The sequence below is a fragment of the Neopsephotus bourkii genome, unplaced genomic scaffold (assembly GCF_033783945.1).
Source record: "Neopsephotus bourkii isolate Nb327-2 ecotype Australia unplaced genomic scaffold, CSIRO-AGI_Nbou_v1 NB_1630, whole genome shotgun sequence".
Taxonomy (NCBI): domain Eukaryota; kingdom Metazoa; phylum Chordata; class Aves; order Psittaciformes; family Psittacidae; genus Neopsephotus; species Neopsephotus bourkii.
Window position 1 is genome coordinate 1,834,842 of NW_026902105.1, and position 12,452 is coordinate 1,847,293.

The 12,452-nt window shown below is 36.3% G+C and overlaps 1 protein-coding gene across 10 annotated transcripts in view; it reads right to left on the reverse strand.

Moving 5' to 3' along the window:
• The window catches only part of RGS22 (regulator of G protein signaling 22), a 63,754-nt gene that overhangs the window by 18,737 nt on the left and 32,565 nt on the right, over window positions 1-12,452 (reverse strand). For all 10 annotated transcript variants that reach the window (XR_009728433.1, XM_061373237.1, XM_061373234.1 and 7 more), the window contains exons 15-17: window positions 7,972-8,166; window positions 3,658-3,750; window positions 2,982-3,148 (exon numbers count right to left, since the gene is read on the reverse strand). Coding sequence is in view for 9 of the 10 variants with exons in the window: in XM_061373237.1 (XP_061229221.1) it covers window positions 2,982-3,148; window positions 3,658-3,750; window positions 7,972-8,166 (455 nt within the window). In the remaining variant the exon portion in view is untranslated. The remainder of the gene's footprint in view (window positions 1-2,981; window positions 3,149-3,657; window positions 3,751-7,971; window positions 8,167-12,452) is intronic.

Sequence of the window (12,452 nt, forward strand, 5' to 3'; positions counted from 1 at the left end):
AGTTATTACTTTAACCACAAGCCACCAAAATGTTCAAGTCCTAAATACCAGGTCAGATTGGACTGAAATTTTATGTCATTTTTAATTTGCTAGTACCATCTGGTGAGACCATGCCACTTGTTGAACAGTCAGATCAAACACATATTTGGGATCTCTTTTAGGGTCCCTTGTGAGGCACCCTGAAAGAAGTAACCTCCACAGTGTGCTGCTGATAATTCCAGCAGGGACTGTGAAAACCCGAGTCATAGTGCAGAGCTCACAGAGAGAATGAAAAATGAAACAGATGAGAATTTGAAGCAGTACTGAGGCTGTGAGCCACCAAGAGATGAGTTGGCACTTTCTGTTCTGCCTCCTTGTCATATTGCCTGAGAAAGGCTCAGGGGTGACATCTGAAAACATCAGCCCCAGAAATCACACCGTTCCTACCCCGTGTGAAGTGCTAGAGCTTAACTCAGTTTGCAGTCAATCAGACAGAAACAATTTCTGGTAGGTTTTGTTTCTATGGCTTTGTGTAGACTGCCTGTCCATAAATCACTGGTTCTACTACTTATTTCAATATTCATAGTAAATGATAATTAATCACCATATGCAATTCTTAAATCTATATATTGTTCATAATTGATTATGTGTACACTATTAATTTAAGTTTGTTTTAATGGAACATATACTGGTTTTGTTCTTTAAACCAGGGGACAGAATAAGTGACATACCTACAGTTTCAGTTTAATTTATAGACTGTTGTCTGATAGTATCTTATTAACTGAAGTTTTGTGAGCAGTTTAATGAGGACATTCACTATATTTGCAACAGGAAATGTGAAACATTAAATTAAGACAAATCTGTTTCACTTTTCCATTCAGTTAATAACTGTTTTTTCCAAAGCATTAATCTAGAAATAAAATTTTCAAAAGCATCTAACTGATTTAAGAATAGATGTCCACTTTCAAAAGTATTTTGAGACCTAAGTTCTATTGAGACTGAAATTCTTTCATTTGCTAGTTCATTACAATGTAAGTTCACCCAAATGCAAGGGATCCAAGCCACTGTGGTTTATGGAGTTACTCCTTGGCATCTGCCAATGACAAACAATCAAATATGTCCATTTTATTTAAAAAGCAAACTATCTAATTGGAAAGTGTGTTAGGTTAAACTGTTTACAGTGGTGGCTTGTCTTACCATACTCTACTTTTTCCTTTCAACAGATTGGGAGCATGTGAATAGGCAGTTAGTCTGGCAAGACTCATGGGTGGTAAATCACTAACCCAAAGTAATGGGTAAAGTAACTGTTTTGCAATTATGTGAATAAGTCCTATATATTTAACAAAATATTAATTGATGGAACTCTGTTCGTTTCAAACAGGAATTTGTGCTGAGGTACTCAGCCTGTCCTTCCTGAAACTTGGATCACCTGTAATTAGGCAATAACAAAAGTATACATTTTGATTAAGAAGCAAATTACGTATTTGTTGGGTTTTCCTGAAATTTTCTAGACTGCATTAATTCTTGGATCACTTCAAGCTTATAGTACCATTAAGTATCTTAACTGTAGCATGCCAGTTACACTTCAGAGTTACTAGGTCTGGACTCAGCTCTGAAACATGGTTTTGTGAGACTTTTTAAAATTTTTATTTCATTATGAATTTTTCCAAAATAAAATTTCTCCATAAATTAAATATTTCTCTGCTTGGGTTGATCACATAAAATGGGACTTGCCTGTGATTAACAGGGAGGCAGGAAGTCCCGAGGGTAATTCAATGTACCTGTCCAAGACCTGATCTTAGCCAGTGACCTGTTATCTGATGATTCCTGCCATTTACCCAGTTAGAGGCAAACTCTAGACCAGTGGTCTCCAAAGCAGGGTTTGCAAAGAGATGCACATCATTTTTATCAGCTTTGTTCCCAGCCCAAAAGTCAAAACACAGCACTGCACCAGCTACCAAGAAGGAGAAAAAATGACTGCTGCTGTTAAACCCAGGACAACTGGGGAACAGTAAAAAAATAATAGAACTTCAGTAGGAGATGTGTATAATTTATAAAAAATAAATATACATATATCGAGGGTGCATGCTCAAAAATTTTTACTGATAGGGTGCACAATCAAAAATGTTTGGAGACCACTGGTCTAGATAACTAACTCAGAAGTCACTTGAATATAGGGACCTGCAGAAGTGATGACACTGAATTTTGGCCAGAGGAGTTGTCCTAGATGTCTATCTCTGGACACTTGCAGAAGAGCTGACCAATATCTGGTCTAAAATGATAGCAGTGCTTGCATCAGCTTATGGGAACCCAAGTTAAAGGAAGGAAGTGACAGTTTCAGAACTTGCTAGCAGTCACTTAAAAAGTGTATTTCCCTTTTCCTAAAACAGAATAGAGATTAGTGTGGGGCTGGGAGGGAGGGGGAGGGGCTGGAGGGGGAGTGACAATGTCACATTTACTTCTGCTAGAACTAGAACTTCTGTTCAGATGCTCACTTTTAAACAAATGGGCTCACTTTTTCAAAAACCCTGTATGAACTGTATCTGCTACAAGCTGGTCCTTAGGTCTGTTTAGATCACTGCAAACACAAAACTACAGTTGTTCTTACACTGTAAGAATAATGTGTCTGTCTTCTACTTGTACATTTTTATAATACCCAGCTTCAATTTTTAAAATGTACTAAATTGAATCTGTACTAAAAAAAGAATATTTTTTCTTCACTGTAGGCTAATTGTTCTCCTCAGGGCTTTGCCACTAATCAAAGCAGAAACTGAAAGCAGAACTGTAATACAAACATGTTATGTAGGGAGAATTTTTACCCCAAAATGTTAAGGCAGTTCAGTTGTATGAACAATGTGCATGTGTATTTCATAAATATACAAACACATTTTTTAAAAAGACTAAAATCTATGAATATTTAGATAGCCGAGATAGCCGAGATCCCCAGCAAAAATTTCTTCTAAACTTAGAAATGGGAAAAATAATAATAACAAAAAACTTACCTAGCAGAACGCTCATTAAGAAAAGCCCAGAAGTGTTCTAACTTATCTTTGTCATGGATGAGGTCAGATAGATTAGGACCTGTCAGTTCTTTGGGAACTTGACGCAAGTGCTCGTCTTCTTTGAGAGCATCAGGGCAAGATGGCAGACCAGTGTCAGCAACAGTACTCTGAGGGAAGAAATTCTTTCACTTACATAACTGCTTTTTTTCATCCCTATGTTTTGCTCAGTCTGATAATCCTTGCATTAGATAACTTCTATCTCTGTAGAACAGCTTTTGATTGCTGAGAAAATAAATTAAAGCTCCAGCTCTTAATCAGCTTTAGTTTTATATTTGCTTTAAACATACCAGGTTCCATAATCAAATAAACAAATATATACCTGTGATTTACTTGAAATGTAGGTATTTATTCAAGATTAAGGACCCAAAATACATTCCACAGACTTTAGTGGAAACTGTTATTGTCTCCAATCATACAGTGGTCTGATGCTGACGTTACTGACAGAAGACCTATTTTTGTAATTAACACAATAGCTGTCAATCATTCCCCAGAATTAAAGGTAGAAGTCAGACTACTAGCTTCTCCAAACTGGCATGTAGTCAGCCTTTCATTGCTGATACTCAACCCTTTCTGATAGAAAAATGAGTTTGTTTTTGTTAGTAGGTATTTGTCTTACCTCATCCTTCTTGGAACCACTCTCTTGATTCAAAGCCTGGAGCTTTCTAAAGTACACAGAGTCCAGCTGTCGACTTTCCTCCACCAGCTCCACCTAATAAAAATAATCTCTTATGTCATCCCTACAGTACACGTTATAGAAAGATGGAGAGAACTGAACAGGCACCTTGCCAGTGACAGGGGATAGAAAAGGGTACATTTGGCAGTAATGAGGCTGATGTTTAGAAGATACTAGACATTACATCTTTATGAGAAACAATTCAATTAGAAGCTCTAATAGAAAAAAATCTTCATATCTGTGTAAGATAACGTGGATTTCCACAGGACACCATGAAAAAACAGTATCTTTTAAGAAATAGATTTGTATTAAAAAAATTGCTAAATTATATTGTGCATACAATCTATTGTGTATATACTCTGTTGTGTATATTGTATAAAATGCACCTAATTGCTTATACCAGCAAATTATGTATCAAACTCTCACTGAGAATCAGAAAAACAGTTTTTGAAACTGTGACTCTCAGTGGGAAATGTCGAAAAGATAGAGCAGCACAGATTTCCAGAAATGGAAATTTAAAATAGGAATGCTAAAATACCTAAATAACAAAGGTGAAAGCTTTCAGAGTTTCTTGGCACCTTCTTAGTTTTATACCAGGTAATGCTTTAAAATAATAAGTTGCCCATGGTTAGAACTCACAAAGTATTGGTGTTCTTTAATTTAATTAGAAGCCTCATGTATATAACTAGAGCAGTTCTCAGTGTTACATGAAAACAATCAGTAACTGCATAAGGAATAGTTTGATGAGCCTCTCAGCTGACTAAACCATTCAAATGCAGTTTTTAGGATATTTAGCAAAATTAAGCCAATGTGTTATACTGATCAGCACACCCACTACAAAGATTAGAAAGCCATGGTCTTATTATACATGCATTTATGCGCAAGAGAGAGAAGGCTGATTTTAAATTAGTATTCATTATGCTTTTGTCTACATGTGAACACCCACTAATCACAGTGTTATCTGAATGTCTTCAGGCTTGAAATAATTCTATTCCACTGTTATAAAGTGCTTTTGGATATTCTTTCCTTTGAAAGAAAACATAGTTTAAAAGTAAATAGGAAAATAATCCAGAACATTTTTTTATATAATTTAAACAGAAAGCAGATAGAGGCAGGGTAAGAGTCAACAATAAAAAGGGACTCTCCTGCTTTCATGTTCATTTAAAGATAAAAATGTAGATACATACTATGTCCCAAATAAACAATTTTGGACTCACCTAATTCTTGTTAAAATATCTTGTTTGATAATGGGCCAAATACATCCTCTTGTATGGTAGAACAAAAGGGAAGAGTAGAGCCAGGGACTGAACAAAATATAAAGCAGACCTTGTCTTTGTGCTGAGGTGTGTGCGCCTAAGCATCGGTCTGTGCTTAGTACAAAGAGACTCTAGTGCCTCCTAGAACAGGTCGTGTTATATCTGTGTATTATAACTCTTCACAAACACATGTATTGTGCACTCAAAAGTATTTAGTTTTGTTTTTTTCATGCTGATTAAGATGCTTGTGTTATTAGGGCACTGAGAAGTCTGCACGTAACTACACGTGCAAAGCAAAGCATCATCTAAACTGAAAGGGCAATAGGCTATCCCTCAGTTAACTCAAGGAGGTATAAACTGACAAACATTAATTTAAAGCAAAAGTTTATATTTTCAATTCTTTCTTTGGAGGAATTCTTCGATCACTAGAAGCAGTGAAAACACTGTATTTGGAGAGTGCTCAAAAGCAAAGTCCTTTTTGTATAAAAATAATGTATAATAATACTTGGCTGAGTCCATGACCTGACAGTGAGGACTGGCATTAACGACTAGACTACTAGTTTTGATAATACACATGGAAAATACACATTTACAAAACACTAAAACTAGTCTGATAGAAAGTAACCAAAAACTTCGTATTAATAAAATCATAGATCAATTACATGGTTTTCTGCAGTTCATCAACAATTACAGCTGAAATAGCTTAGAAAAAATAATTTACCTGAAAGCTGAGAAAAGATGCTGAAAAGTGAAGAGAATATTTTGCAGATGTGTTTGGATTGGTATATTTCATTTTTATAAGGTTTTTTCAAAGTTCAAATTTTCAACATTTCCGAAGGAGATTAATTTATCACAGGATGAGAGGGAAAGCCCCTGTGTGGATTAATTCTAAGGTAGAAAGTGCAAAATAAAGAAATAAATAACTTTCATTATGGGGTGGGGTTCCTATTAGAGTCTCACAGGGATCTGATCTGAGGTCGTTTTCTTTAAATATTCACAAATTATCTGGAAAAGGAAGTGAGTGAGGATACAGCAAAGTTTGCAAAATGATTCCACAGGGCAAAAAAAATTGTATTGACTTTGAAGAGCTGCAGGATTTCAGGGCACTTCAGTGTCTGCATGATAAAAGGGCAGCTGAGTTCAAAGACAACAAAAATTAAGTCATTCTAATAAACTCCAAATTAGGCTTTAGATTAGCTGTTCTTACTCTGTTAAGAGATGTTGGAATCATTGCAAATGGCTGTTAGCTTACATATTGCACATCCACTCAAAGTTCACCAGGAGTCAAAAGGCAGTTAGAACCAAGGAATAATTAGGAAAGGAACAAAGATCAAAACAGAAAACATGATTCTGCCACTGAATAATCCTTAGTGCATTCAGATCTTAAGCACTGCTTACATCTCATCACAAATATATGAATTAACAGATGGGGGTGATAAGTGTAACAAAGGTATGGAATGCCTTCTGTGGGAGGAAAGGCCAAATAGTCTAGGGTTCCAGAGTTTCAAAGAGATGTGACTGAAGTGGGATAAAACAAAAACATGTGAAAGCATAACAACATTAAGAATACAAGATAACAGTTGTACACTGTTCCTCATAAAATACAAAACTAGGGCACCATATGAAATTATCAGGGAGAGGTTTGCAAGAAAACCAAGATACACATTTTTTTCTCCTGTTGTATGGTTAAAACACAGAACCCATTACTGCACTGAGGCTGAAGATAGAAAGTTACTCAAGACACATTTACGTAAACCCATGGGGGGGAAAAAACCAACCTACTCATCAAAGACTACTAGACACAAAAATGCGGATAAGACCACTGCTTCATTCATCTCCTCAGTTTCAGAGTGCTGAAGCTGGCAATACTGCCTTTTTTTTTTTCTGTTCTTATACTATATTCTTAAATGTTTAATATTGGCCACCATTTAATAGGCTTAAAAGATCATTGTCAAGTTTTATTTTGGGTATCTGTTCTCTTGGTTATTCATACATGCATGCACAACATAGTAACAAAAATACACTGTACTACAAAACTGCCACAAAAGGGATTCAGAATCTTTTGTGGGGTCAATGCATGCGTGCACATTCTTGTTAAATGCTGACATAAGTATCAGCTGTAAGTAACAATATTTACTGTAAAAATTGAGATGCTAAGGTCATAGTGGAGAAAAACAGGAACAAGAACTAACTTCTGCTCTCAAACTCCTGATTTCTCATTGTAAGTTTCTCCTTCTGTACCTAAAAGATCTTAAAGACTTGGAATAAGAAGTTTGACCTGCAGCTGGTAACTTGTAGGAAAGTTTATAAACTGCAGAGAGCCACAGCATCCACCACTGCTCCACCATTTCTGATTTGTCAAAAGCACAGTCAGGATTGCAGCCATTTCCTCTGACCTGCATGAGCCTGCTCAATTCAAACCTTCAGAGGCTTTCTGGAATTAGAACTGAGTAGACCACTGAGCCACCTGCTTCAGGAAGCCTGTGGGGCACAGTTAGACCTTACACAGCAGGGCAGCTACCTAAAAAGTGTTCAGGGCAAATACAGCTGCATCACCATATCACATTTCCTCTTATGCTAAGCAGTAGCTGCACTTTAATTCTGAACACCAGGAAATAGTTGGTAGAATTAATATGAGCCTAACATCACAGTATTAACGCTCTAGACACACAGCTTATTTTTATTTGATCAATGATAAGATTGCAGAGACATGACACTTCCTGAGTACAAAGAGAAATTTTGCCATAGTAAGGTTCATTCCTCCCTATTTCACAGACCAAGGGGTCCATGAAGCTCGCACCTTCCTCTCGGATGAGAAATTTGCTCTCCACAAAATGCCCAGCTTGCTCCACTCATCAGTGTAGAAAGGAGTGGGTGAGCAAAACACCACATAATACTTCTCCCTTTCTGACTAGAAATGTAACAGGGTTGCGTATGAAGGCTTTTGTGGTTTTCTTTCACCATCATAAGAATTTTTCACTGTATCATCCAGTTGAGTTACCTTTCTGTAAGTATATTTGTCTTCTTCCATCATCTTCATCCATGGTTCTATCAGAACAGTGAGGATATATTCTTCTGCTGGGTCAAAAAGATCTTCAAAAGCTGGGTCAATTTTCTGATAAATCATGTTTCTCTTCCTCTGATGAAGTCCAATGTCCATACTGGCAGATGGGGCAATGTAAGTTGCATAAAGGAACTACAGTAAAACAGAAGAAAACTTATTCTAAGCCATCATCTGTTCCAATGGTCACAGTCCATTAGAGGAGAGAATGAATGCATATTTGTCCCATACTGCCTTGCTGCATATTCTAAACATATATCTAGTTTAGATACTAACCTAACATATACTAACCTATTTAGATAGATACTAACCTATCAGAAACCTGCCTTGTTTTCACCAATATTACAATTTTGCCTGAAATTCAGTTGTTGCCATAACTGACTTCCCTGCCATTTTTACTTTTTCAACTAAAGTTAGATCACAAATTAACACTTAATGTAATTTTTATTTGGAAATATTTGGCTGATCCTTGTTAGATTCAGGAACCACAACCATTACAGCAACTGCATTCTTCATGAAGTTGCATTGCTGTGTTGCAGAATACGTGCTAGGCCAACTTGTGAAGGTGTCTTCTTCTGAATAGATGGGAATTTGTAAATCTAAGGTTAAAATGAGTGAAAAAGTGATTTAATTCTGTGTTGAGATTCTCATGCACAGTTCTTTGGCATGAGTGACACTATCATGAGTGACACTATCATGGTATAGGATCCATAACATGAGATAGCACTGCACAATTGAGTTCTAAATACTTAGCAAAGCAGGGATTACAATATGCTTTTTTGTGGAGCACACGGAGTTTGCCATATACAAACAGAAGAAAGCTGAAACTGGAGTGTTTCATTCTCTCTATCAGTTCATTCTTGAAGCATAGGGTAATTTTTTTTTTTTTTTTTCTTTTTTTGGTCCAAATAGTCCCCTAAGTCAAATTCTTGGTTTTTAAATGTTTCAGAAATTGCCATGAAAAAGAACACAGAAAACTCAGTGAAAAACACTTTCTGCCAGGAACATCTTGGAAGAAGATATTCTAGAATATCTTTCTAATACATCATGATTCTGACTGCAGCTAAGAAAGCATGTGAAAAAAAGATTCTGCCATAGTAGATGTCATGTACTTATAAATGTTTTCTCTTCTTCATATTTTCAAAGTCTAACTAATAGTCAAACATATGTTCAAGGGATCAGATTAGTAGCATAATCAAATTTCTCTCTATCATGGTCTTGAGGAGCCCACCTTCACTGTTTATTATCACACAGTTTTGACAGTGAAGAATGGACGTTTCTGATAATTCTCATTTTCCTTATGTTGCTAAAATATAGCTGTAACTAGCAGATGTACAAAGTGGTAGAGAAGAAAATAATATATTTACTCTGTGTTCAGCAGTAATAAAACTGTTGTGTTTAAATTTCAAGCATAGAGAATGTTTGCTTACATTGAATAATCATGTTTCTGTTTGTTTTAAATGAAATTCTGACCTATTAGACTCTTTCTTTAAAACCACCAGACTACATTCCTATTGTTCTGGACCTTAACAATTTGAAACACACCCTTTAGACTCTCCTGATACCAGGTCACTGAGGAATACAGGGCTATGATGGCTGACATCCATTCCCCAGTTAGAAGTTGTTATGATTACTATATTCACTCTTTATGCAGCATTCCACCCCCTTTCTACATCCCTGAAAACATGGCTATCCATGTTATCAGTGCAATAAAAACTCCAGGTGTAGGGGTAAGGTCAAAGAATGAGGACATCCACAAGAAGAGTCATAGCAAGTTGAGAATAATATCACATTTGTCCTAAATTATGCCCTCCTCAGCAAATCCCCAAATATATTTAAATTTAACAGAGACAGCATTAATTAGATACAATTAGTGATATCAAAAAGTTGGATGTTATGTTGAAAAACCCTAACACTAGAAAAGTTTCATTTACATCATGTTCAACTCTGATCCAAAACATTTAACATATAAAATAGCCAAATTAGAAGGGACTAGTCCAATGATACCAAGTATCTTCAAAAATAGAGGGCTTAACTATTTTGTTCGTCATTAGGGCTACATTGCTCCACCTATTATGGAGTGGAGCATATAATCACACAAGAGATCTGTAAATTGGTGAAAAGGGTCATATAATCACACAAGAGATCTGTAAATTCGTGAAAAGGGTCCAAACCAGGTCCTTAATATTTTAACCTGGTTCCTTAAGTGGCTGATCATTTTTAGCATAGGTTTAAGAATAAAATCAAAACAAACATTGCACAAGTTTCTTGGATGAAACTCTTTTTTCCCCTTGTAACTTCGTATGAAATGAGTTAACTTGAGCATATTTGCTACTTTTCTTTAGAGCTGACAAAAACTTTCAGCCTACAGAGTCAGAAATTGCCCAGACTAAGGAAGCTCTGGTCAAAAACTGTTGGTAATCTGTTCACATAAACACTGTCACAATATATTGTCATTTTAAGGTCTGCTTTTGCAGGGTGCTCTGCCTGCAGAACTCCTTCTCCCCCCCCAATCCCCAGTCCTGTATCATTTCACACACAAAACTGGAGCATGGTAAGTACAGACATTTTTTTTCCCAGAAACAATAGTTAGGGCTATTACATGTGAATAGTTAGGTCTAATACATGTGAAGCAGAAATTTAGAGGTGGTTAGGCTAGCTACAGGAGTCCACTTTTCACAACATAAAGGACCAGACCCTCAGGGCTGTTATCAGGATGGCCTCTTCACTTTTGAAGGATGCAGATTTACAGTGTCTGAGGATTTGGCATAATGCCATCTTTTTCTTGAATTCTGGTAAGAATCCATTGTTATGGGATTCGGCCCACCAAGTAGAAAGATAACTTCACAAGGTGACAAAGTGAATGCAGACGGGAGAAAAGAGAAGGAGCATCCATCCCTGTGTCCCTTGCTGAGGGTTCAGGTGCATCTGTAGATGTAGATTTGAATGCAAGGACTGCAGATAAGTGACTGATACAAGTTCCAGACATGCCAAAATAGAGGAAAAGTGGCTGTGTTCACAGACTTTAACACTGGGAAATGAACTTAGCAAGATATAGTGGGAAAATACATTTTATCCTTTAAAAAAGCATATTCATAGCCTTTTTTGACTCCCATGTCATGGAAGTCTTGTGGGTTTCTGAATCTCAATGAATTAGTGAAACTGTTTTACTGGCTAATCTCCTAAAGCATCAATGGGAAAAATGACATTAAATGAACTTAAAGGTTATCGAATTCATACAAAAATCTTACGCATGTGACATCAAGAGCACATCATACTTTATTTATTCAGTGTTTTGCTCCTTTTGTAACACACAAAGAATTTTCCTACCTGCCAGCTATACATTTTCCTATAATTGCATTAGGATAAGTGATGGATTAAACCCAAAAACCTATCTGGAAATTTGATCAGAGCTTGCATCTTATAATGGCACAAATCTGAAGATACAGAATGTTTAAGAAATTCAGATTAAGTCTTTAACCTCATTTATGACTTTCCATATCAGGACTTGTTTAGGCCTTGGGTTTTGGTGTGAATTCAGCCCCCACATGAGAAGACTTTGGTAAGCAATTGCAGAATGACTAGAGTGAAGCAAGAAACACGAAAAATATTGAACTCCAAGTGCCTTGTATTGCTGCCGAAGGCATGAATATTGATCTGATCTAAACAATGAGCTTGTGCAGCTGCTCAACAGAATCATATGATGGAAGAATGCAATGCACTGGCTGGTCTAAAATGGAAAGGTTAAACTGCCTTAACCCTGTCATCACATTCCACTAACATAAATCTTATGTCTGACTCTAAAAGTTAACAGTAATGATAATTCCCTTTATCTGAATTGATTCTAGTGTTAAAATATTGTGCTTCCTATAACTGCATTAAATCTTCTAACTATAAATAACTATTTTTTTATCCAAAACTACAGTATCTTTTTCTTTATTGCTTTTCTTTCTCAATTTATTTTACACTCATGTGTGTATGTTTATAGTGAATAACCATATGCGTTCCTGGATGATTACCTCTACTCATCGTTATTTTTATCCATCAGATTTCATTCTTACTGTAGTTTCTGTTCCTGGGTGAATGAATACATACCTTGGAATGCATTTTCTTACTCTATCATAAAAACGCCTAACAAATGAAACAATGACTAACAGATACACAGCAATCCGGGTTTGCTCTCGTTTCTAACAGGAAGCAGGCAGAACACATACAGAATACTTTGGATGTGTCTTTCTGTAATAAATAGTAAAATATACATGATGATGTGTTGCGTGAATCTGACCCACATTCTCTTAGGAATATTTGGAATGACTATCTTATTGTGCCAAAGGTGAGCACAGAATTTGGGAAGGCATCTCTTCGATAAGCAGACCCTGTAGATTGGTTGCAGCTTGACTCTTTACAGTGTTCCAATGAAA